Source organism: Alternaria infectoria (assembly GCF_024043175.1).
Source record: "Alternaria infectoria strain BMP 0036 chromosome Unknown scaffold_14, whole genome shotgun sequence".
NCBI lineage: Eukaryota > Fungi > Ascomycota > Dothideomycetes > Pleosporales > Pleosporaceae > Alternaria > Alternaria infectoria.
This window is the reverse complement of record NW_026250703.1, coordinates 221,297-247,445: the sequence shown is the minus strand read 5'-3', so window position 1 is coordinate 247,445 and position 26,149 is coordinate 221,297. Positions and strand designations below refer to the sequence as shown.

Here is a 26,149-nt window from a genome sequence, read left to right as displayed (position 1 = left end):
GGTGATGGTTGAGAGGGCTATGCACCTCAATGTATCAATGTAATCCTAGTTTCATTTGCTAAGGCGCTAGTCTAGAAGCAGATTTTTCCTCCTACAACGCTACCTACCTATGCAAATAGTAAATATTACAAAGCTACAAAATTAACCTATAATGCTCTTTCTCTACCTTTACCTCTACTAGAATTGCTTACTATAGTAATTAATTAACACGTTTACTAATACTATCTACTACTTAAGTCTTCTTACTTATTTAAGAAAGATTTTCTTAATAAGCGTAAGCTATAGCTACGCTAAGAATAGCTTCTAAAGTAGCGCCTTTAGCTTTATAAGCTTATTAGTGCAAAACTTAGAGAAGCTAGAGACTAAAACGTTAGTAACCTTACGCTATTACCTAAGTAAATTATATACTATTATTAAGCTGCTTAAATATAAACTAAGCTGCCTTTACTCTAAGCTTATAAAGTATTTACTAGCTCTTCTATATATACATAGCTACTACTAATAGCTTCTTAGTAAATAAAGCTCTATAGTAAATTATATTAAGTTTAAGATCTAGAGTAAAGACTAAAAAAGTAAAATAAGCTACCTAGTTATTAGTAAAAATAAGAGAATAGTATTTAAAAGAATTTTAGAAGTTTAGAGCGTTTATAATTATAATAAAAAGATAAAAATAGTAGTAAACGCACTTTTATAAATGCGTTATTAAGCTTTAACTCTAGTTTTATATAAGCTATCTCTACCTTATAAGCTATTATAATAACTTATTACGTATTTATTACAAAGTTATTCTTAGCTACTATAGGTGTATATAAAGACAACTACTTTAGATAAATAGCCTAGCAAACTACTATTACTAAATATCTTCTCTTTTAATGTATATAACTAAAGTACGCGGAAAGACCTCTTAGGCTTAAGCGCGAAAGACAGAGAAGAGGGCTATGCAGCCCGCGTACTCGGGGGTGGAGCAGGCGTCGCGTGTGGGGAATGTCGGAACACGACCAGAGATAACGCTGCGTTCCGGGAGGTCACGGGTGCGTCAATGCGGCTATGCGTAGGGTGAGTGTCGTCGTGGTCCAATTAATCGTGTCGCAGTAACGTGTATAGCAGATGTGCAGTCGTGAAAGAGCAATGCTGGCATTCAGCTTCCAGCGCATGCGAGGTTGGTGTCCGGTTGCACCAAGCCTTCGTGATTGGGCCGAGGTCCATTGCCCTTTCGGGATAGGAAGCCCTGGCCGCTTTCCCCCCAGAATGTTGTCATCACCAAACCGCTTTCAGTAATCCGAGTCCCACACATGCTGCAACAGTTAAGCTGTGCTTCATCATAGGAATTTCCTAATGAATCAATATTTAGCCACTCAGGTCAAGTGTCCAAGAAATAGTTGCATTTCATATTGAATAAATACAGTAGCGATGCATTCCTCTTCTGCCATGGCTCATTGTAGCCTGTGTTTCGTCCACATTCGCAAGCTCCAGCGTCCGCAGCGAATGTATTGACTTGAAAATTCAAAAAAGAAGCAACATGATACATCAAATCGTAAGTCGTGTCGTATAATCGTTATCGTTAAAACGTATGATGTGTTTATCAAGCGAGCGTTGTCGCTGTTGGTGTCGTTACTGTTGTCTCGGGAGTATCAGGAGAAGAAGTCGTGCTCGTGATTGGAGACGATGCCTCTGAGCTGGATGGCGTGGCTGATGCTAGTGTTCTGTAAAGACCGTCAGAAATTGTGCGCAGTATGAGGTGTTGTTTCATTTGCTTGGCCGTGAGAAAGAAGAAGCCGGTCTGGACGTTTGCTAGGTATATCCAGCGACATGACAAAGGAGACCGTGGGCGGACGTGGGGTAACATCCTACCAAAATGAAGACAAGGCGGATTCCACAGCGAGCATGCGACCCGTATACTAGTAGTACTAAGCCTACTAGTCACGACGGCAACACGACGCTGGACCAAAGCCTAAAGGAGAAGCCGGCTGGCCATACATCATTTGAGAGGAGAGATGGTGAACGGAAAGGGAATGGACGGAGATCGACCGATGCAAGCATCTTCGTTGTCGCGTTAGCTGCTTACTTTTAGTGCATGAACGTACCCGTGTGAAACGAGAATACGAAATCCTCTGCATGGCAGCATTTCCCCCTCTCCCCCTCAGTTTTTGGCAACTAAGGCGGGAGTAGTAACCCTTGGTCAGGCTAATACAATCTCCGCTAGCCGCTCCTGTCCCTTCAGGGGAACGATGGAGCTGGATATGCTGGTCGTCGAGATTCTGTCCGTGGGTTGAGAGCCAGGGAGTCGATCTTGCAGTAGATATAACAAACAAAGGAAGCTTCTTGTATGACAAGAAGCATGCGCAAGATGAAAAGCTGTGTAGAGCACATGCTCTATACGAAATCCGGCTCCACGGCTCGGTTAAGTACAGCCCTAGAGTATTTGGATCTTTTGGTGGCCACAAGTTCCCAGGTTATTGGATGAGTTATCGAGAGCCTTTGAGGCGTGGTGATAAGTAGGGTCGATCGTCATCATGGCTTGATGAATGGCAGGAGACTCTAGATACTCGTAGAAGGTCACCTGGGGTTAGCCTCACCAGATAAGTAGTCCATGGATTGGTTCCACGACGGATCAAACATATTCGGTGGATACTGTACCTCTCTTGGAGAGAGGCCTGGAAAGGTTGAGAACGAAGATGGGGCCCCATTCTGATCCAGTGGATTGTTGTAGCCACAATGATTGGCCTGAAATGTCTGTGGCTCAACGAATGAGGTTTGGTTGCTCCATTGATCGTCCTGGCTGGTTTGTGGAGCCTCTGTGTACGGTCCAGTCATGTGGGAAGTTACGTACCCCGACATCCCTGATTGACTGTCCTCCTGCATCCCGTGTACCTCCTGAGTCCATTGCGGGCTGCCGGGTACTGTGTTCGACTGTGTTGTTGGTGTTGTTCGAAGAGGCGTGCGTTGCTGCTGCGAAAGCTCTTGTGTCTGCTGGTGAGTGCGAGCAGGTTCTTCAGCGTTGAAGGCGGTCATCGACTCCGGGAGTGTTGCGTCAAGTCTTGCAACAATGTCTTAGTATCCTGCCCGCGAACGCTGACTCCCATCACAATCTCTTACCTCTGCGAAACGGCCTTTTCCTCCTGCAAGGGTTTTGCCATCGATACTAGCTTTCCGATGACATGGGTACACTACATCTTGTTAAATATGCCCTATTATCGCATCAACTCGTCTCATACCTTGCCCTTTTGTCGCTTGCACTTATCACAAGCACCGACCTTTCTCGTAGTCTTGTAAGCAGATCGTTCGGCAGGCGTCATCTTGCGCTTCTTTTTCGGCTGCGTTGCAAATCCATCCACAATACTGAATACGTGTTGTTGGCCAACTCCGATCTGTGGTATGTGGTCATCTAAGTGTACAGGAGAGCGATACGAGCTGCTCCGTGACAGCGAAGGTGAGACGCTTCTTCGATGCGTAAGCGCCGCCAGTTCTTCGACACCTGGCCTAGAAGCATCAAGTGCTGATAGTGCCTGGGTCTCACATGACGTTCCTGTTGTCGACTCTGTTGGTTCATGTTGCATCGACTGCAGTTCGAGCCTCAGGAAATCTATGGCGGCCATATGTTTGCGCTGCCGCAAAGTCTTGCACTGTGGGTACTGTTCTTTCAGGAGCTCGTGCAGGGCATCTGAGTCAACTGGTTGAGTAAATTGCATGCCTGCCCATGGCGGACTCGCGTCGCTCGTAGGCTGTGATCGCTTGATGGGTCTCATTCTTGTTCTCAGCTACGTTCAGTATTAGCGGCATGTAGGCATAAGGATCTTTGTGTGACCATACTTGGAAAGGGTGATCATGATTTGAAGGTCGGGGTTATGATTATGGTGGGTTTCAAGAGGAAACCGGGTGTGTAAGTAGCAGGCCGGTGTGGCCAGGGTGTGTAGAGTCCAGATCCTCAGGCCACGACAAGGTATATAGAGGAGATTCGAATAGTCGCACGGTGTCTAAACACACTCAATTGGTTGTTGGCCGGCCATGACGGCGTCCTGAATAGGCCAAAAGAGCCTACTTGCCGGTACCCGTCCGGGTGTATGTATCGCACTGCCTACAGCAGGCTTGCTCATAATTCGTGCGGGAATCGGCATCGCAAGACACCCTGACCGTGTAACTCTCGTGGCGCCGAGTAGCGGGCGCAGTAAGATGGAGGACTCTCGCTTCCAGAATGAGGCGCGGTCTATTGGTCACAAGAGCTTCAGCCTGCTGTCATCTTGGGCACTCCAACTTCGATATTGGGCAGCGATGCAGACTCTGTGATCAATAGAGATGATGCCCGCTTCTCAATGGTAGTTGCAGTGCTCGTATACATATAGCGTGATTGATGCGTCGTGATGCGTGCGAATCCCGCGGGAACGCCTTGAAAGTCGGGGACGCGTCATGGCCCCGTGAGCTCTAGTCAGCCTTCCAGAGCAATATGGCAATGTAACGTGAGAGCACTGAAAGGATGCGATTGTCGATATCAAGAGTGAGGCATGTAGCTAGTGGCTGGTAGCTGGTGACACGGAGCATGGAACCATCGGAGGCGCTGCAGCCATGGAAGGGACGAAAGGGAAAGATGCACTAGTTCAAAATCGGCTAGCCTCAAATCGAGCAGCAACACACATGACCCCAGGAAGCCTCTTGCCATTTCTTATCCACCACAAGCGTTTGTGGCTTGTTCTTATTCGAATCTGATCAAGCCTCGCATCCCTCATCCAAAGCAACGGCCTACTGTTTCCTGATCATCAGCTCAGCCCATAAAGGTGCGTTAATTCCCGAATGCTCAGGAACACCGAACCAACTTCCTCCATCTACCTTCACCACTGCACACTTCTCCCTGTACTCGCTCTCCGCCGCTGATCCTCGAACGTACCGCAGAGGCAGAGGTCCCTCTTGCCACTTTCCATTCCATTTCTCTTCAACATTCTCAATGCCAGGAAGAACCAGCATGCCTGCAGGTCCAGCAGGCCCAGCGATCTGTATTGCTGGCTCGAGGATAACAGCCTTAGAGTTGAGATGGATGATGAATGAGTGATCGTTGACGAGATTGAAGCCCTGCGCAACGGTGGAATTAGCGGTGTTGATGAGTGGCTCAAGATCTGTCAGTAGAGTCTTGCAAGCCGGTGTGTATCGTATGTCTTGAATAAAGAGGGTGACATTGTTTCCCTGTATCTGCGCTAGGGTTCGGGTAACATCCATAGCTGCGAGGTGTTGGATGAACCCCCGCTCATACGTCGGTCCAGGAAAGAGAGGACCGAGATCGAAGCAAATGACACGGGTCACTGGCTTGATGTTGTGCGCGTTCTGGCGCAGGGTGTGAAGAAGATCGATACGAACGGCGCTTCCTTCCCACTCGTTAGTCCTGCTTTCAAGAAGGGGGCGCATGAATTTCAGCGCCTTGTCGAGAGGAATGGTTTGGACCGCGCTACCCCAGTGGATGTCGAAAAAGAATGGACAGTTTCGTTGCATCTCTTTCATTGACCGGAACTGCAGTGGGCGGAGATGTGGTAGATCCGCACGTCCCTCTGGCATCGCGACAGGATCTTGACAGGCGAGGTCCATGGCGGTATGGGCATTGATCTGTAGAAGGTCTCCGGATCTGAGCTCGAGCTCTGCTGTCGTGCCATTCTGCTCGAGAGTAAGGATTCCTCTGCCGACGTACGAGACTAATGTGAAAGAGATCTTGATGCCATACAAGTCAGTAAGATGTGCTGAACCGTTTAGGCGAAGAGAAGAGTACTGTTGGCGAGCTTCAATCAGTCGCTGTGGTGTATGGATTGGCCTGCCAGCCCCTCCACTGGTCGCGTAGACCCGCGCGAAGTCGAAAGGTTGGCGGTAGGGAAATTCGGGAGAAGCCATTTCTGTCTTCCAATGTTAGCGATGGAGCGGAAAGAGTAGTTAACAAGCAGCGATGCAGCAAAAGAGCTATTTATATTAGTGGTGATCAACAACCTACTCTTGCGAGGCTCCTTCACGTCGAGTAAGTTGAACATTCGGTATCGCTATTGTGTACAATAGCTTTGCGACAATACCTACAGATCGGGTTGCACGACGTACTCACGGTCACAGCCAGTTGTGCACAGACCAGACCACGCTAGGCGCCTTTGTAGAAGTGCGCGTTGTCGGCGCCAGTTTACGGAAGGCTCCGCTGGGCTCAGGCTTAGGTAACTACAGTTCTCAGCACTTGCGAGGCGTGCTTTCTGCTGCATACAGGAGATCGTGTATGTATAATCGAGGCAACGTTGTTGAATCGGTAGATTAGGAAAGAGACTGGGAGGCAACGCCCGAAGACACGATATAGCCTGTCGTACGATCAGTTTCATATTCGCTTTTCAACGGCCGCAGCATCGCCAACCCTATAGCCAAACTTGAGCAAGTCTTGCTCTTCGATTTGGGCTTTCTTCTCCAGTAACTCGTCAACATCCCACGTCGCACCCAGTAACCGGCCATTCAACCACATCCGCTTCTCACCGCTTAGCCACACGCAAAACACGCCACCAAGACCAACATCATCTGTGAGATCTACAAAGTCAGCAAAAAAAATCACGATCATACAGGGATGCACTTACAAGATCGGAAGCTGTCAGGCGTAGTCTTATCCGCCATCTCAGTTTTCACAGCCCCAGGATGCACAGCAACCGCTAGTATACCATCCGCACCGTACTGTTCCGACAAGAATTCGACAAGACGTGCCTGCGCAAATTTCGAGATGCAATACGCAGTATTCGCAATGTGTCCGTTCGTGATGCATGCTGCAAAGGAATTGATGGCTATGAAAGTCTTCGCGCCATCACTCTCCTTCAGTATCGGAATGAAGTAATGCGCAACCAGGTATGTGCCTTGCACATTTACGTCGAACACATCTTGGAAATCTTGCGGATCTCCTTCCTCGACTTTCAGCACGACCGGACCTGAGTACCCCGAGTTGACGATCACAACGTCCAGCCTTTCCACCTCTTCTTTCACATTCCTCGCAAGTTGCGCAACGCTTTCATTGGATGTTATATCGACTTCCAAGCTCTTGATAGATGTCGCAGGGTTGAGATCTTTAGCTTGCTGTGCGACTGCTGCTAGCTCCTGGGCTGAAGACGACCTCGCTGCTAGGATGAGAGACGCGGCACCTGCTTGTGCATATGCGTATGCGATTCCGGCTCCAATGCCGCGAGATGCACCGATGATGAGGACGTTGAGCGGCTTTGGTAACTTGTTGGAGGCTGGGTCTAAGGCGGCGGTCGGTTTCTTGTGTATCGTCTTCGTGAAACCGCTGGCGAGCGTGGTATCTCTTATTCGTTGCGACATGGTCTGTTGCTGAATGAATCGTGGAAAGGACTTGGGTGAAACGTATCGCGACGCGTTCTACATATAAAGGTACGCCTTATCTGGCCTATAGAGGCTGGCTCGAAATGAGTCATTCTGAGCCGACATAATACGTGCCAACTTCTTCTTCTCGTTTTCGCCCGCTTTCGGATATCACATTATGATATGGCGATGAAGTAGAGAAATGGGATACAGTACAACACAAGATGAGATCTTGGGACGGTCGTAGATCTGGCAGCGACCCCGCAGGCGTCGCATCTTACTCAGCACAGAAAGCTTCCAAGGTTCCCAAAGCTTGACTGTGCCTAAGCAACGCGCACTCTCACCCTAACAACATGATGCTGTCAGCGCTTCAGCCTCCAGGATCACCAATAACGTCGATGAGGCCTTCGAACGCGTAGATGGGCATATGACGCGAGGCGCCAACGTACCTAGCGCGACGGGCATGTGGGTCCAGCCTGACGCGTCTGTCACCATGATGAACATTCCTCTTTCGAGCAGACCAGAACACCAACACTCCTTCCCACCACTCTGCAAGCTCAGGTAATACCATACACCAGCATGCGCTGCAGTAGTAAGCTTCAATTCATAAGTCCGGGTCCGCCCTGTAGACGACATCGGGACAAAAGACATCCATAACCATTATTCGGATGCAGCTAGGCAATCGGTGTAGTAAGATACGCGAGCTAGACCTTTGACGACATCGTGATTGAAAATGTGGGTTGTAGGAGCCGCGAGATATAAAGACGCAGCTGCAAGCTGCATTGGCAAGATCGCTCCTCGCATACCACATCGACGGCATCACACCCTGAGATGACACGCACCCTGATTGTCTTCGGCGCCGGACCGGGAATCGGCAACCACGCTGCTGCTGAGTTTGCGTCCAATGGCATTGAACATGTTATTCTTCTGTCGCGCAACGCAGAACGCCTCGAGAAAGAAGATGCACCTTTCGTCCGCAGAGGCAACTCCTCCGTCAGAGTCGACACCTTGCGCATCGATCTTGCGGATACAAAGTCCATCTCAGGTGTACTCAACCAGCTCGACAGCATGACCAAAGGCGAAGATGTGGAAGTCGTGTTCTTCAACGCCGCCCGTATAAAGCCGAACGATGTCCTAGGTGTCAGCGTGCAGGAAATTGAGGAAGACTTCAAAGTAACAACTCCCTCTTCGACAACATTATGTCGGAATAGACGCTGACAGAGATATGTAGACCACGAACCTCGCCCTCTACGTCATAGCACAGCACTATACAACCAGACTCCAGACCCTGGCCAAGTCAAACTCGTTGCTCAATCCCGCTCTTCTCGTTACGAACAGCCACCTGCCATGGGATCCTGTACCGCAACTCCTCTCGCTGAGTTTGGTCAAGGCTTCGCAGAAGAATATGGTGGAGAGCTTCAGTCGTGCGTTCAGTGATAGTGGTGTGCACATAGGGCTTATCTATGTCGAGGGAGTCGTAGCGCCAGAGAATAAGGTGCTGAACCCAAAGACGATTGCGGAGAGGACTGTGAAGTTCTGGGAAGATGGAGAGGGAGTTGGCGTTCACATCAAGGAAGAGTAATGGTAACATGAAAAGCTAGCATGATTGAAGAAATACTGCCATGCCCACTCAGGCGGCTCGCAAAATCTCCTTCAATCCCTCACTCCACCATCATCACATCCTCATCACGCTTACTTTCCTCCGCCCACCCCTCCAATCCTTCCGGAAACATCCGCACCAACACCACAGTCTCTTCCATGAACCTGTTCTTCCGTCAGTCTCTCCTTGCTCCATCAACTCAAACCACCAAGTTTATCAACTAACCTCCGTCTATTCCCAGAATCCTTGGGAAAAAGCGCACAATCATGCAGACAACTCCTCCTACAGACATCAGCACCAAAGCCTCCAGCACACGCGAACCATCAAGCAAGGAAGCGGGGGGGAAAGAACGCACAAATGGTACAGCATAATCCTCGACTCAAAATCCTCTTCCGGGTAGGTAGCAGGTACATGCCGTAGATACTCGTCCCGCTGTTCCTTGCTGAGAGTCCTGAGATCATCTGTAATTTGAATATCAGCTTCTTCCCCTAGTATACCGCCTTGCAACAAACATCTTACATTCCGCATGCCCCCAAAAACAGCCCGGATCAAAAACCACTACCTCCCCTCCCTCTCCAACGCCTACATTGCCCTCCCACACATCCCCGTGGCAGAGTGACGGACTGATCTTCCTTCCGTCCATCTCCATAGGACGTAAAAGCCTGGGCATGACTTTGTCGAATAAAGCGTCGAGTAAGTATTCTGCTTCGACCGCGCGCTTGCCGCCTTCTTTCTCATCGTAATCCAGCATCCTTCTCATGTTGCGCGTGAAGTATTCTTCCCAGGTAGTCGTCCACGTATTATCCTGTGCGAGTTTGCCGTTGTGCGTCGTGGTGTGGTACCCGAAGAACCTTCCTTGCGGCCGACCGCGGTAATTGAGAACGTCGCATTTCTCCGCGCTTTTGGCGTGGAAGAGGGCGAGTTGGTGGGCTAGGAGTTGCATGTCGGAGGGGGTTGGCGGGCGCATGGCTACGAAGTCTGAGACGTAGTAATGGTGCGCCTTGTCTTTTCTCGTATTCTTATCCCCGTATTTGTAAGAGTCGTCGAGAGCTTCTTCTTCTTTCTCAGAGAAAGGGCCGCAGCTGACCCATCTAGTACAGAACCGCGGTGATACGTTTTGCATGTCGGCGGCGGACATGAATTCTCCTTCCAACATACTCCTCCCGTTCTCGCCCTGCGCTATCTTGACGAAGTAACTCTTTCCTGGTCTTTCTGTGTCTTGTTCATCTTCAAATCTTTTCTCATTCTTCTCATTTGGATTTCTACTACTCTCATGCTGAGCCGTAGCATTGTCATGCCGGGTGCCATGGCTAGAAAGGTATCCTAGTCCTGTCAACCCTCTTACGGTGCGAGGAACGGTACTTGGTCGAAGGGGTGTAGAAACGGTGTCGACGCGGAAACAAGTCGTCCAGTGACTAGTTCCGTGAGGAGTAATTTTCGTTATTATTGTGTTTGGGGGAAGGGCAAGAACTGGGTTGCCGGGTTAGACTGAAGTAACTGTGTTATAACTGCTATTGGAAATGTCTCAAGGCTCGCAAGTTAGGTAATGACTGTGTAATGACCGTGTAATGACCGTGTAACGACTGTGGTAACGAAAACGACTAACGCACAATCTTCATGTCTCGTGGATTCTCTTAGGACATCTAGTAGCTTAGATGGCTTGGATTCCGTTCTGTCAAGGGATGCGGACATCTTGGCGGGAGGGGGAATTACAAGCACAAGGAGACTAGGCGGTCACTAGTAGAAAAAAGTATGTTCATGTAGAGGAAGGAAGGAGCGAGGCGACTGCTGTCAAACCTGAATTCTGAATTATGCCGTTCCGTTGACTCAGGTCCTGTTCTGTTCGCAATGGAGCTTGCTGTTCGCCATGCGAACAAAGCAGAGAGACCGTGTCACGAGGCACAGTAAACACCCCACTCTGTCCAAGTCAGCAAACGGCATCATCATTCCCATACCTATGTCAGCAGCGAATTCGACATGCCATTTACCAAGGAACCAAGTTCCGGGTACAAACTTAACATCCATACTCCCCGCTGCATAATCCACCAGCACAGCCAAGGCCCAAGTACCACATGACTTGTAGCTGCAGATGAGACCAGCGCGCTTTGATCCGAGTATATCTTCCTAGCATACTCCTAATACACTCTCCTTTCCATCATCGTGAGCACACACCTCACTCCTTCTCCTCGGAAGAAACATGATCCCAAACACACAGGCAAAAGTTTCAACCCAGAATAGCAACCCCCGAAACAAGCGGGTACGTCACAAAACTTCCCGGGATGTCGAAGCGGAAAGAGGGGAGGGGGCGCGGGAAGAAGCAAGTAGGTACCAGGTGGATATGAATAGCCGAGTCATGGTTGCAGACGGGAAGAAGCAAATATGCCCCAAGTGGGTTGATGTCAGATGGCTAGTCGAGCGAGTTGAGTTTGGAAGAAGCGGGCAGCGGGGGCCAAGCGTAAAACACCGAAAGAAGCATGGAAAGGTATTTAGGTGTGAGGAAAAAGGAAATATGGTAAACAGATAGACATCATCATCGTTGTTACAGAAACCTCATGAAGCGAGTTGTTACAGAAACCGCATGCGAATATAGCTAGGAGGAGTGAATGACGGTGTTCGTTGCGTAGGAAGAAATCGGATGACATTGTTGTTGTTGTTGTTACATATCCATATCCACATCATCGCTAGATAAGCATTCAAACGGCAAAAAATTGTACATTCAGAAAGAACGCAAAAAAGAAGAAGGAAGCTTAAAATTTGCATTGTTGTTCAATCAATCAGTCGGATGGGTGGGTAGGTGGAAGCGAAATGGAGAAGAAACCGCATCTTGACTTGTCAAGAAACACGAAAGGATGGGGTGGGGGGAAATGCTCATCAATACGCCTTGCCTGCCTGTCTGCCTGCCTTTGCACACACATAAACCACCTTTGAACCGAATCTTCTCTCCAGGCTGTCAGAATGATTAATTTCCCCAATGCTACAACCCCGAATTCCCATCCACACCCGAAATATTTCCTACGCCGTTGCTTACTCCTTGAAAACGTGTATATTGGTAGGTATCCAGCCGTTTCTTTCTGTCTCGCTCGCTCTCTTTCTAAAAAAGTAGTAGATTCATCAATGGTGGGAAGAAGCGTTGTTATTGTGATGGTGATGGTGGTGGTAGAAGGGCAAATGATTACGCCTCGATTCCTATATCTCGACGGTCTTGAGGTCTTCCGCCTCGGTGGCAGTGACGGGGCTCTTCAGCGACGAGCGCGCGGGAGCGGCAGCGGCGGGGGCAGCTGGTTTCGTGTCCTTGTTCTCCTTGTCATCTTTGACCTCCTTGTTCTCCTTGTCGCTGCTGAGGCTATCACGCGGTGTGGGGAGGCGGGCAGCAGGGAACTCGTCGCTTGGTCGCGGGGTATCCATGGAGATGAGGTTCTCCTGGGGAGTCGCGGTCTTGGAGTCGAGGTTGGTGTGCACGCGGATGGGCGCTGGGTTCTCTTCTGCGACCCGGGCTAGCGGGCTGGAGAGCTTGCCTCGTGGGCTGACGCCCTTGGGCGGTTTGGATAGGCGGTGGGGGCTTCGGCCGCGGTCTTCGGGGCCCATTACAGGGCTGTGGTAGGGGCTGCTCGCAGTGCTACTGGGGACGACCATACCCGGCGCATTGGGGTTGACGCGCAGACCGCTGTTCGGGCGTCTCTTGGGTGGCCGGCGGCCGTGCTTCTGGTCACACCGCCAGCGGAGGACTTCTAGGTATGGCGGCTCTACGTTCTGGCGCTTGAAAGCTAGCAGCTTCAGTTCGCCCGTCTCCTCGTCCATGGATACGTCTTTCGAGGCGAAGTCATCTGCGACCATGGCCAACAGAGCGCCCCATGAGCGCGCGACAACGTATTTGGTGTCGTAGTCGCGACCGAAAATGATGATCTGGCCCCATTGCCCGTTAGGACCAGGGGCAAGATCAACAGCGAGGTAGTTGCCTCCCCAGTCGCGAGCGAGAGGGATCCATGCGGGGTGGGCGTATGCCTTTTGTACGGCGCCCTGGGGCTGTGAGTCCTGGCGCGCGAGGAGGTCCTGTCGCCAGAGCGGGTTGCCTGTGCTCTGGACCGTGGCAACGGGGGGAGCGGTCGAGGAGCCAGCAAAGGCTTTTACTGGGATCTGCGGTGTGCGGTAGTCGACCTTTGTGGTGAGGTACTCCTCGGCGACCTTCCGCCAGTTCTTCCACTCCATGACAATCTCCTCGCAGTCGAGCAGCATGAGACCGAAGAGGACACCGGTCGGCAGTCCGCCACGCTCCTGGCCGTCGTGAACCTGCAGCGACTCGCGAATGTCCATGGGCAGCGTCGCGTCGAGCTCGTGCTCCAGCTCGTTGACGTCGTTGGATGTGCAGCCCTCACACATGTTGTCGAAGAGCTCCTGGTAGTGGTCCTCGACCCAGCGGTCGATGCGCCGCCACGAGTGGCTGACAGGCGGCGGCGGGGGCAGGCCCTCGTTGAAGTCCTGCATGGGGATCTGGCCGTTGGCGCCCTGGGGGAACGAGTCCGAGTCCATGGTGGCCTGGCGGCTGAGGGAGCCGCGCATGCCGGGCGAGTAGGGGGAGCTGGGGGACATGGGGCCCTTGGGGGAGCCGATGAAGCCATTGCTCGTCGCAAGCTCGTCGTGCTGGTAGGGCGAGTGCAGGTCGGTGCGGGACTCGGCGCCGCTGGCCGTGATGGAGGTGAGGGCGGCGTGGCGGCTCTGGGGGATGGGGATGTGCCGGCCGGTGCGGTAGGGCGAGTCGTGCGAGGCGTGGCGGTCGTACGACGTCATCGTGTGCCAGAAGTCCTTCAAGGACGCCGTGATTCTGCGCTGCTGTTAGCCATCATGTCCAGGTGCGGCGCGGGGGAGCGGCGCCAGTAAGTCCGGGGGCTCGTACTGTTGTGCCATGGCGGTGGTGGTGGGCGAGGGAGCGCGGAACAGCGAAAAGAGCGTGAGGGTGCGCTCTGCGCTGGCGGGCTGTGAGTGTTCCGGGGCTCAGCGAGTGTCGGGCGGCTTGGAGCGCTGGGGGATTGAAGTAACTTGAGCTGCGTCGGCGTGGCAGGAGCTTGGATTGGAATCGAGAAAACGGATTGCAGGTGACGTTAAGGGGTGCCGACACGCCAAGACAAAGCTCGACCGGGATGGCCCTGGACCGATTGACGAGCGTTGAATGCGCACACTGGCCCACTGCTTCAGGACAGGAGCACGCCAAACCGTAGGGTGAATGATTACAAGTCTACAACAGTAGTGTCGTGGTGCGGTCGTGAGGACGCTGGTTGTGTTGTTGTTATGGTTCGTCGCCTGCATAACAAAGCCCTGCAACCACTCAACGCCGCCGCTCCCTCCTCTCCTCACCCTCTCCACCCTCCCCTCTCCGTAGCCAACTTGAACTACCCCCGGCTTTGCGGTCATTAAGTTATTAATAGCGCTTAACACCCCTAGGTATCGCCGTTGCCACCCAGTATCACCACCACCAGACATCACTTCCTTTTACACAACCAACAGCTTGCCGTGGCCAATTCACTCCCTCCCCTAACCCCCATGCGGCCCATTTTGGCCGCCTCACGTCGGCGCCGTTCGTCCAACCGTGGGCCTGTTTCAGACTTGGGCGGCGTCGTGCGCGCCAACTAGAGGCTTTGCCGGGTGGCTTCGCTTGCTTAGCTTGTTATCGCTCCCTTCCCCGTTAGGAGGTGCAGCTGCATCTCTGGCGTCGTCCAGGCGGTGTAAAACGAAACAGAGCCACTTTTATGCTCTCGCCGTGTCTTGGGAAAAACAATCCCACCTCCGACACTCTGCTCCGACACTATGCTCAAACGCGCCAGCTCGGTCAAACGCTTCGGCCACGTACAACAAGCAATTTCTAGCAAGTTCCATAGCTGTAGATAAGGCTGACCGGCGTGGCTTGATGCGCGCCTTGCTATTGCGTCTTCACTCACCAGCTACCGCATCCTTCGACGCAGATAATGCGCTCCCCCCGCTAAGATCTCCAATTTCCGCCATAATCTCCCAAAGGGTCCAGCTAATGTCGGTCCATGATGCGGTCAGCAGAGTTCATGACGTAGACCGATAGTCGGCAAGCACGTATTGCACATGTAAGATTGACGGCCATGCACTGTGTCGAGCGAATGCGAGTGATCAAGTGTAGCCTTGGATTGCGTTTCAGATTAACATGCCGGCGAATTCCGCTACACTGTGATATGTAGCCCTGATTGCGTCGCAGCCTTAGCATCCGTCATGTACTACCAGAGCCCGTCCTTGAACTTTGTACCCCGCCAAGTACCATCTCCTCCACTAGTAAAGCTTCGTATGACACCCCTTCGAATCACATTCTTGCCGCGCAACCGGGAACATGCGTTTGTGCGAAATTCGCCGTGAGCAGCAGCGGGGTGCGGGGGTCTTGTGAGGCTGTTTGCTCATACTCCTATTTTTAGGCCCCGCCCTCTCTCGCCACATCGCATGGTAATCGATGTGGCTATTGTGGATACACTGTTCTTCCTCCATCGCAACCTCTGACCTCGCTGCTCGACCTGCGACGTTCAGTTTGGCTTCGGGGATTTGCCGCACTAGTTGGCCTGATCTACCCCAGAGTCGTATTGCCCGCCGCGTGGGTCGGATACGAGCTGATGCGCGTTGGGTAAGCGACCTTCGTCCCGACCCGGCATGTAGTTGGGAGGCGCGGCTCCGGCTGCTTCTGGCGCCTTTTCGCATCGCTTTGCTCAATTCTAGAAATGCGTTATGCTGATATTTGGGTGAGTGCCGGCATCATGGATAAGATCCTTGATGTCGATGCTGTGTGGAACCGCTCTGCTCGTATAGTCAGACCGTTGCGCTAACCCAATGTCTTGCCCAAAAACTGATTGAGCTCCTCCTGCAGCGGTAGCACAATATTCTCAACTGCAGCTTGAAGGCAGTCGGCATTCTGTAAGCTAGCCATGGGACTGCTGCAATAAGCGATAGCACTCTGGAATGCAGCAGACATTTCCTCAGCCTCTTTGCGCGACCAAGTGTGCACTAACGTAAGCAGTTTCCACTCTTCTGGCACTGGTGAGTTGACGACTCCGTCATCGATCTCAGATTTCTGGTATTTCTCAGCGGTAATGCCGAAATAAAGCTCGAGCAATGCTACAGCTAAAGCAAGTAGTATGTTGTTCTCGAAAGTCATTGGCTTTGGTTTCTTCTCTCCGTCTTTTGGAGTATCGAACAGGCTTGGGGCGAGATATGGACGGGTGACATCGATAGGGCGAGTAGGATCTGACGTTTGGTGAAAGAAAATGTCTTTGGCCGTCCATTTGCTGGCAAGCCATGGTGTTGAGTTGAGATAGAGTATGCTAGACGCCAAGGTCAAGGCTAAGCTATGCCTCTGCCTCTTGCTCAGCTTAGACTTCCTTCCGTTTACTATTGGCGGGCGCTCCAGGAGGGTCTCGAGCGATATCAGTTCTGTACTGGGAATGTATGCGTCTGCGCTGTCAACTGAGTAGGCGCCTCGTAGTTTGCTCTTGCTGTTCAATGAGAAGCCGATAGTCGAAGACGTCTTGTGTAGTTGCTGGATCGATGCACATAAGTCGCTGACTTCTTCGTAAGAGGGTAAGGAACCTGTTGCGGGATCTAAGACTGCGTATGGAGGAAGCGAGCCGAAGCTGACGCTCTTTGTTACCCTGGGTTTGGGAGAAGGCATCGGTGTGAGACAGCCTTCCTCTTCTTCGTCGTCCACATGGAATTCAGCAGCTTGGAACGACCAGGGCGATCCATGACTATCGGACGAGATGGTCGAGAAAGAAACGTTGAAACTTGTTTTCGCCAAATTGTACATTTTGTGATGTCTTGACGCGAATACGCTCTCGCGGGGCTCAAGCTGCAGGCTCGCCGTATGAGAAGACTTGCAGGCGCAAGACCAGCACAAGTTGAGCGACTCATGTAGGATCTTGGCATATCGTTGTAACTTCTGTAAGCGCGTGGCATACGACGGCTTGGTAGCTTTGTGAAACGTCTCGATCTTTTCGCTCTTTTCCGTGAATCTTTCTAGCTGTCGATTGCACTCGTCAAGCTCATCGAGAAGCCCTTTGACGCTCTTTTTGTTCATGGCGAACTTTACGCGCTTGCCGAATTCGAATGTGTCATCAGCCTTCTTAGGATGTGCGGCAAGAATGGCCTCCAGATCATTCCGGGTAAGCTCAGCCGCTTTGTCCAGATCCAATTTGTTTGCAATCTTAGTCATAATCCTCTCGATCTCCGCCATGGTGTTCTGGTAGGATTTGTACGTGTTTTGGAGCTTCTCCTGAAGCGCCGTTTCCTTGCTCTTCCATAGCTCCAGCGAAGCCCTGGGATCAGCTGTCATCTTCAGCCATTCGGCGTCCGTCGTAATGGATCCGAAGAGGATCTGGATGGTTTGATTGAATTGGTCATGCTGAGCTCCAAGCTTTCTGATGAGTTTGGGCAGTTCCTTATCCCATTTCCAGAAGCCCTTGACAGGATCGAGTCCTTCTTTGTAGGACGTTATCGCTAGCACGCGGTCAGCCCGTTGTTGCTACGCATTACTCGCTTCAAGGACGAAATTCACCCTGTATAATTAACGGCAAAGCGCCAAGTACGAGGCCAGCAACCTCAATGCCGCTCATTGTCGCGATTGCCTATTCTTCGAATCAATGGCGATGTCGCGCGTCATTGGTTGGCGAGGGAAGGAGCGAGGGCCGAGCGGGGTTCGGGGCTGTCAGGCAATCACGCGAAGAACACGGCTCCCAGCTAAAGCATAATGACTGCGTTGCGAGCGATAAGGCAGAGGAGACATGAGTTACTCATTTCGCGAGCAACAGGAGTTTACGACAGCAGAAGGTAACACTGCCCGCGAGGCGCCTGAACTGCGCCCCCACTATCCTGAAAGATCCTAGCATCGCAGCCTTCAGGCTGCACGCTGACAACACGAGTGCTGACTAACCGCCTATCATCCCATTGCAGTCGAGGTTATAGTAACAAGAGCATCTGCCTGCTGTCATTTCGTCGGCATCAACGACTCAGTTGGTTTGGGCTACCAGTAGCTCAGCGCATCAACAACCACTCCAGCGTTGGGGTCGTGCGATCGCCGCCGCACTTCAAGGCTCCCCTCGCTTGCGCCTGCTCCGACATGCCGAGCGCCCATAATGTCGACTCTCAGGCTTGCGACAGCTTCCAATGTACGCGCTTTCCAGATACTGACCGAAGCTCTTGACGCAAGCAACGGGAAGTGGTCACAATGGATTGAAAGCGAAACACTCGACGATGAGGTCGGAAGATTCAGAGTGTGGGCTGGCAATCTGGGAGCGTTGCAGAAAGGCCACAGCTCGCTCGACTACAGGCTGCGCGGCTCCCCGGTCTTATTCAGTAGTGCCCTCAGACTACTGAATGAGCTTGAGCAGAATCTGAATGAAACATATGCTATCGTTTCTGAGGCGCGCCTGCCTTATGAACAGCAAACGCCATCGGAGGGTTCTGACGATGATAGCGACCGTGGCTCGTCCAGCGAGGAAGAGGAACACGACTCTGACAGCGACGAACCTAGAAGCGAGTTGCGGATGAGATATGAAGAAATCGTGGATATCATCGACAACCTCTACAAGCTCAGCGTCCGCATCAGGACACCGACAGTACGCTCAAGATCGCTCAAAGCCTCTGCCTACACGCCAGTGGATCCAGAGACTGGTGTGGATATCCTCGGTGTGTACGCTGAACTGGATCGAAAGCATGTTCGAGAGCTACTCTCGCAGCTACGGAAGACGCATCCTGCACAGAATGAGGAAGATGAGGACTTCTTGACTGAGCGGTTGAGCTCTTCTATTACACTGCGTAGGCGGCATTTCAAGTATTGGAAGCGTCGTAAGTTCGACAAGGAATATTGCTGCATCTTGCACAGTCTGACTATGATAGATCGTGATAAGTTGGGCGCTTCCGCAGATTCCGAAGACATAGCAGATGCTGGCAAACCTACAGCGAATGAAGCGCCAGCTCCGATGCGTCATGACACTCTTGAAGCTCACCCAGTACGTACTGTTCCATTAGCTGTCTCCTAACGCACTATTTCGAACCTGATCTAACTTCGGTCTAAGCCTATGCCAACAATCAATACCCCAAAGCCGACCCCGAGTCAAAAGACTGGGAAAACCTTGCTGTCTGGTACGGAGGCGACGCATCATCATCAATCTCTAGACGATATCGTGGACACCAAATCCGTGACGAGCTACGCAGTCACCGTGAAAGATTTAGATGGAAAAGGGATCGATCTACCACCCCCTCCAAAGGCTGCTACCTGCGACAAGGACTTCGAGTGCCCATACTGTTGGATCGTCTGCCCTGCACGATATGGCAAAGGCCGAGCTTGGAAGACTCATCTGCTACAAGACCTACAGCCGTATATTTGTACACACCGGGACTGCGAGAGTTCCGAACTGCTCTTCCGTAGTCGTCGAGAGTGGGCGGAACACGAAGCGACTCATCGCAAGCTATGGCGCTGCCCAGAACATGTGAACGCCTTATACAACACCCAAGCTGGTCTTGAGAATCACCTTCGGCAGGACCATATCGGCAGCTTCCCCGACGACCAGATAGCTATCATGGCCAAGATCGGAGAGACTATAGCCGTGGACTCGCGGGAGAAGTGCCCGATATGTTTTGTGCCTACGGTCACTGAAGGTTTGGGCGACTTGCAGAGCCACATTGCTAACCATTTGGAGCGCCTTGCTACTTTTGCACTGCCTCATGGTAGAGAAGACGACGAAGACGGTGCAAGCAGTGTGGCAAGCCGTGGGAGCTCCAATTCTCAATCCTTACCCGAGTCGATAAGTACCGGTTCAAGCAACGAGATGGTCGCACTCAGCCGAGATCTGGAAACTGAGCAGTCTGTTGAGACGGAGCTCGATGAGGAAGACCGCCTACTGATGCAGTTCAGGGATGAGAACATGCCATGGAAGGAGATCGCAGCGCGCTTCCAGGAAGCCTTCAGCAGGCAGTACGATATACCAACAATGCAGAGGCGCCGTAAGCAATTGGTGGATCGGGCAAACAAGCAATCTCTTGAGTTTGAGTTCAGTGAGAAAGACCGACTGCTGCTACAACTCAAAGATAAAGAGCACATGCCGTGGAAGGACATCGCAGTGCGCTTCTCAGAAGTCTTTGGCACTGATTACCGAAACCGAATACCCGCACTCCAGATGCGTATAAAGCGAGTAAAGGAACAGATTCTTGAGCAGTATCTTGCGTCTGGAATCAGTGGGGAAGACCGCCTGCTACTGCAACTCAGTGCCAAAGATCGCATGCCTTGGGAGGAGATTCAAGCGCTGTTCCGGAAAGCCTTTGGCAAAGAGTACAAAATCACCGCACTCGAGTCTCGGGTGCAGCAACTTTGTGAAGAGATGTCTAAGCAGTCACTCCAACTAACCGAGACCAGCCGAGGTCTGCTGTCCGCAGAGATGCTGCAGCAACTTCCCGACGAGAGCAACAACCGGATGGCGAGGATCTCGAACCAAGTGGACGACCTAGACAACCTGGACGACCTGGACGACTTGGAAGATGAGCAAACCGACAATGAACAGCCTGATGAAAACATATTGCCCGAGCACCAGAAACATCTGGAAGAACGGGAGGCGTTTAGACAACACGTCTCATCGTTACCAGGAGTTCTATCGGTACGATTTTATCGCGGCTACGGCTCATGGACTGGCCTTGTCACGTTCGCCGATGATGTGGTGGGCGAACAAGCAACTGCGCTGTTTGACGCTCAGCGATTTCCCAACGTTGTGTTCAAGAGTAAAAAGAACAAAAGCAAGTGGACATTCACCAGAACTGCTGGCACGAGCAGTAAGTCAATGTCTAGATGAGATTCACGAAAGCTTGCAATGTAAACGGCATACTGACAAACTTTCGCTGTAGAGAAGGACGGCTCCTTCGTCCGCCAGCCAACAGTGGATACACAGACCACGGAAGAAGCCGAGATTCTTCCATTCGGGTCTGACACGTATGACGAAGAAGTTGAAGAATCAAGCAAACAACCAATCATCACGACTGTCGAAATCCCTACGTTACGCTCGCTTTATCAGTCCAGGCGGCTGTTGCAGCGCGATCAGAGCTTTGCGCCAAACGATGCTTACAATCAGATGATCTCGTTCTGTCATTACGACCTAACGAGATTGAGGGTAGATGCCATCGTCAGCAATGCTTCAGGTAACTTCCAAGCCAATCCTGATCCAGATTCTCTGCATCACGCTATCTACAAAGCCGGCGGTTCAGGTCTCAGAGAAGAGGCGAGATCAAAAGCCAAGGTCAAAGTGGGCCAGGTCGAGCTCACACACGGCCACAATCTTCCAAGCTCATGGGTGATTCATGCAGCTGCACCAGGATATACAGGCCGCAAAGGAGTAGGCCAATTCAACGTTCTTTCCGAGTGCTATCGGAGTGCCATGATAATGGCGGCTAACTACGAGTTCAAAACAATCGCTTTTCCTTGCCTGGGTACTGGGGGTTGCATGTTTCCTGCACGTGTCGCTGCACGTATAGCGCTGCAAGAGATCAGGGAATACTTGGATTCACATCCTACACATCGACCTGAGCGAATCATCTTCTGCGTACGGGCAGCAGTCGATGAGAAGGCGTATACCGACTTCTTACCGGTATTCTTCCCACCCACGCATGGAGATCTGGACAGAGCGAGAAGTTCAGACTGGTCCGCGAATCGTGCTGCGCTGGCAGCTCAGGTACTAGAGGCCCGTACGCAACTTCAAAATGCATTGACTGCAATCACCGTTACCTACGACTTTGGCACGCAAAGTACGGTCTGTGCTCACGACATGCGTAGGATCGACTCTACGCTAAGTTCGATCCGCAAACACCTCTTAGGGCCGAAGGAGCTCAAGCGCAGTCTGGGCGACCTCAACTTACTATGCTCCGTCATTCTTACGGCATGTGCTGACATTATGGATATGGCCGAGCGAGCACGTAAACAGGGCCGCGCTGGGAATACGCAGTCTATCTGGACCGAAGCCAACACCGATATACGAGCCAAGCATGGATTCGAGCTTACGAGTGTCTTTGACTACAGCTGGATCTTCGCCAATAGCTTAGAGGAGGTCCTGATACTTGGCAAAGCAGAACCAGATGCGATGGGACGAGCACGTCAGATCCTGGAGACCTATGGTGTCAAGCAGAAGGGCCAAGATGCCGAAGGTATCCGCGATCATCTGGATGAGGTACTGTACGTGCGTGAGGCTGAACGGCCTACCCCCAAAATTCGCGGACTCATCCAAATCCATCAAATACCCCCCGTAGCGAGGCTCTACATACTGGGCCAACTGGAAGAGAAGCCTACAATGGCGAAACCCTCCACTCTATTCAACCACACTGTGTGCCTACTGAGAGAGGACATCACGAGACTGGAGGTCGATATCGTGGTAAACTCAACCGACCCAAGCTTCTCCGGCATGGGTACTCTAGATCGTAGCATCTTCAAGAAAGGAGGAGATGATTTGCGCTCGGAAGTCTCAACCTTTGGCAAATGTGAAGAAGGCGACGTCAAAGCGACTGCCGGATACCTTCTCCCAGCCAAACACATTCTCCACGTCGTTCCGCCTGGAGTGTTTAGGAGCGATACCAAGAACATCTTGAGGTACATCTACCGGGCAATCCTGCACGATGCTGTGCTCATGAGGGCGACTTCCATTGCGATACCGAGTATTGGAACCGGCATGCGGAACTACCCGCGGCGCGACTGCGCGTCGTTGGCGATGGAGGAAGTGAAACGCTTTCTGGAATCTGCTGAGCCTGGTAATGGGCTTGATAAGATCATATTCGTTGTCTTTTCTTCCAATGACGAGTTCGTCTACAAGAGCCTTTTGCCGGTCTACTTTCCGCCAACGAAGGGCAATACGTCGCCTACTATCTTGGCGGAACAGCCTGCGCAGGTCGAGGGAAGCTCTTCTTCGTTGTTTCCTGATACCACAGATGAGCCTTCTTCATCTATCGCTGGAGAAGATACCTCCCACCGTGTCCGATTTGGCAAGCAACCAGTAAAGTCGCGGGCTTGGAAGGACGACGAGGCCAAAGCTTTGATGGACTTCGAACTACATGTCGAAATTTGCGAAGTGTGCAAAGACGGTGTCTTTGAAGATGTTCACAAACTCTGCGAACCCGGCTTCCATTTCGCCAAAGCAGTTCTACAAAGAATGGAGATGTCTGAAAATGCGCTTGTGTATAGCAAAGCGCACGAGCAGGGTTCAAGAGAACATTTGGAGATGCCGGTCGAAAAATTGCCTAGCTCCTGGCTGTTACTTTCCACCGTTGCGAAAGGCGGACGTTATATGTCGGAGAATGCATCTGCTCCAGCCGAAAAGCCCGACACGGCGGACCCTGTCACACCTGTATGGGAACGCCCTTCGGTACCGAACGACCCAGACAATATTGTGCAGGCTACAGAGCAGCCCGCGGTAGTCCGAGTGGAAATTGTGTCCCCACGCACCGATACTGGAGACTGGTTCTACTCATGGGTTCGAGTCTTCAGGAGCAAGATCGAGATGTACTCTGGGGATTATGATCCTGAGCCATACGGAGAATCTACTGGACATACGCCGTATGCGTCCATAGATCTCACCGATACCATCACAAACGTGGACGGCGGCAAAGGCAACATTGTGTCCTTGTGGACAGTACCGCGAGGACCAGACCAGGGAGAAACATGGCATTTCCGTAGCTCTGACGTTGTTGATTCTAATGCGCTTCTCGAACTTTTCAAACGAGCTATCGATCGCGGTAGCCAGGAGCGGGAGAAGAAGATGACAGCGGAGGTTGAGCAGACAACGGACCCGAAAGCGACGATTGCCTCGAAAAGCGGACGAGATGTCCTTGAAGACCCATCTGCTGACGCCAACAAGCCCAGTGCTGCGAAGCTCGACGACCAAGTTCAGAAAGATGACAAGGCGGCCCCCTTTTCGGAAGCAGAAGATGCGAATGTTGTCGCACCAGATGCGGGGCCGCGTGCTGTCATTCGTGTCAAGGTTCTCGAACCACCCAACACTCCAAACTGGACGGATTCCATCCTATATGTCTACAAGAGCAAACTCATCGTGGAGTTTGAGAAGAATGGTCGTTTAGACCAACCATTCGCCACGATAGATCTCAAACATACTAGTTCGGACTTGACACGTGGCACTGATCGCGGCATATTCGACTACTCGAACACAACATGCTTGCGCGTGTGGCATTATGGAACTAACGAAGAGGAAGGATACGAAGGGAGGGGCCCGTGGTACTTTCACAGCAACGAAAGGTCTGATGCGGATGCAGTTTTTGATATGCTTCAACAGGCTATCGATCGTAATAGCATCTTTGGCGGTTGGGGAAGTACAGATCGTAACAGCCGGTCTGGCGATTGGGGGAGTACAGTGCTCAGAGGCTTGGAGAGACGCTTTCCGACACCGCTCATTGCACCAGTTGCACAACCTGAGGACACTGGAGAAGCTCTCGATGCGTTGTATTATCCTGAATGGAACCAAAGGCTGCGCGACATCAAAGATCAGGTAGATGACAAACACCGCACCGGCGAAGACACAGATCCAAAGCACGTCGCGCACGCAGACCCTACATTCAATTCGGGCAGTGCTTCAACCGATTTGGAGCCAGAGTCAGGGGAGCTTCCTCTAGACACACAGATCCTTGCTTACCTTGATGATGATTTTAAGAACCGACCTGGCTCGTACATAGGCCAGAACATCGAGAAGATCGTTTCTGACCTCTGGTCCTGGCGCCCTAGTTCCATCGTTTCTGCTTTGCGAAGGCTAGCTGCCGAAGGAAAAGTTCACAACACTGCTGATGATGAGACATGGGTTATCTCAGAACCTATATCCTGGGATCTTCGGTCTAGCCCAGAAGAACGACCGAAGAAGCCAAAAGATGATCTAACAGATCGGATTTTGCTATGCATGGATCGTGTGGGCGGCAAACACCAGTTTCTTACCATGATCGGTGAGCTTCTGACTACCGCTGATGAATTGTGGCCTGCGCTCCGTGATCTAGCAGCCAACGGACTCGTCTATAGTGAGGCTAGCGGACAGATCTGGGGTCTCACCGGTATGGGCAGGAGTAGGATGAGAGCACACTATTTACAGCAGCAAGCAGCAAGCGCAGAACAAGACATCGCGCTACTTGCTACTGGATCGACTCCTGGCGAGACGTTCCATTCATCTAGCTATTGGCGTGCCTCCGAGGTAGAGGACTTCGAAATCAATGTTGCACATTTTGGTACGGACTGGGCAGCATTGGCGAGCCACATAGGCACAAAGACACCTACTATGGTTAAGAACCATTACCTACTTCTTGTCAAAAATGGCAACCTAGCCTTGGAGCAGTCAGCAAAAGAGGCAGATGCACGAAACGCTCTCGCTTCTCAACAACTTGCTACGGAGTCCCTCAAGTCCATGGAGCAGCCCACGTCAGATGAGGCCAACGCTATTGCTGAAAATCGTGGTGATTCCAACCGGAATGAGGACACATCAAACAACCTAGCCGACCGTGCTTTATCTTACCTGAGAAGCTTGTCTGGAGTGAGCGAAAACATTTCGGATCTCGCATCCAAGTTCGATACCCCAGTCGCTGAGCTTCAACCAATACTCAAACAGTTGAGATCCGATGGGTTGGTGCATAATACGGGGGATAATTCGACTTGGGCTGCGGCAATCTCAACTCGACATTTTCGTCCACGATCGACTCGCATGGATCCCCCACCCCACTCTCCCATCGCAAAGTCAGATGGCTTGCCGCGTTCTGGTGGTGGTGGCTACAACAAGTATCCATGCCCGAACTGGCAAAAGAAAGGTCATCCTTCAATTTACGACTTTGTCAATAAGAAGGATGAGCTGTGCGCTCATTGCATGGACAGTTGGAGAGACGGCAGAGGCGCAAAAGAGAGGAGACAGACCAAGTCCAACAAAGCACTAGCGGATGACATCAGAGAAGACATGGAATCAGGCACAGCGAATAGGTTGAGACGAATGAAGAGTGCAAGGGAAAGGAGACACAAGGAGCCGAGCAAGGCAAAGAAGAACGACATTGACGACGAACTGGAGGACTACGATGGACAGGAAGAGGACTTTGTGGACGAAGAGGTAGCTCGGACGTGATTGGACGTCAGGGGAAACGATGGAATGGCTACTCCGTTTGATAGAGGCATATCTAGGAAAGAATTGGAATCCTAGAGGATGAAGACCTTCCGCTCGCGTGAACCGTGCGCACGCTATGCTT

General features: G+C 51.7%; 6 protein-coding genes across 6 annotated transcripts; 2 read left to right on the top strand and 4 right to left on the bottom strand.

Annotated features, from left to right (window-relative positions):
* Positions 1-4,734: 4,734 nt before the first annotated feature.
* J4E92_007864 (uncharacterized protein) lies at positions 4,735-5,999 on the bottom strand (the record flags this gene model as incomplete). Its single annotated transcript, XM_051499225.1, has 2 exons — positions 4,735-5,867; positions 5,963-5,999. The coding sequence occupies 2 exons, from the start codon at positions 5,997-5,999 to the stop codon at positions 4,735-4,737; spliced, it is 1,170 nt and encodes a 389-aa protein (XP_051350474.1).
* Positions 6,000-6,325: 326 nt separating this feature from the next.
* On the bottom strand, positions 6,326-7,305 carry J4E92_007863 (uncharacterized protein; the record flags this gene model as incomplete). Its single annotated transcript, XM_051499224.1, has 2 exons — positions 6,326-6,528; positions 6,576-7,305. 2 exons carry the CDS (start codon positions 7,303-7,305, stop codon positions 6,326-6,328), a joined length of 933 nt encoding a protein of 310 aa, XP_051350473.1.
* An 831-nt stretch (positions 7,306-8,136) lies between these two features.
* J4E92_007862 (uncharacterized protein) lies at positions 8,137-8,887 on the top strand (the record flags this gene model as incomplete). The annotated part of the gene is made up of 2 exons (XM_051499223.1): positions 8,137-8,478; positions 8,537-8,887. The coding sequence occupies 2 exons, from the start codon at positions 8,137-8,139 to the stop codon at positions 8,885-8,887; spliced, it is 693 nt and encodes a 230-aa protein (XP_051350472.1).
* Positions 8,888-12,091: 3,204 nt separating this feature from the next.
* On the bottom strand, positions 12,092-13,807 carry J4E92_007861 (uncharacterized protein; the record flags this gene model as incomplete). Its single annotated transcript, XM_051499222.1, has 2 exons — positions 12,092-13,724; positions 13,797-13,807. 2 exons carry the CDS (start codon positions 13,805-13,807, stop codon positions 12,092-12,094), a joined length of 1,644 nt encoding a protein of 547 aa, XP_051350471.1.
* A 1,921-nt stretch (positions 13,808-15,728) lies between these two features.
* J4E92_007860 (uncharacterized protein) lies at positions 15,729-17,514 on the bottom strand (the record flags this gene model as incomplete). Its single annotated transcript, XM_051499221.1, has 2 exons — positions 15,729-17,423; positions 17,488-17,514. The coding sequence occupies 2 exons, from the start codon at positions 17,512-17,514 to the stop codon at positions 15,729-15,731; spliced, it is 1,722 nt and encodes a 573-aa protein (XP_051350470.1).
* A 519-nt stretch (positions 17,515-18,033) lies between these two features.
* Positions 18,034-26,028, top strand: J4E92_007859 (uncharacterized protein; the record flags this gene model as incomplete). Its single annotated transcript, XM_051499220.1, has 3 exons — positions 18,034-18,909; positions 18,976-20,722; positions 20,795-26,028. The coding sequence occupies 3 exons, from the start codon at positions 18,034-18,036 to the stop codon at positions 26,026-26,028; spliced, it is 7,857 nt and encodes a 2,618-aa protein (XP_051350469.1).
* Positions 26,029-26,149: the final 121 nt, after the last annotated feature.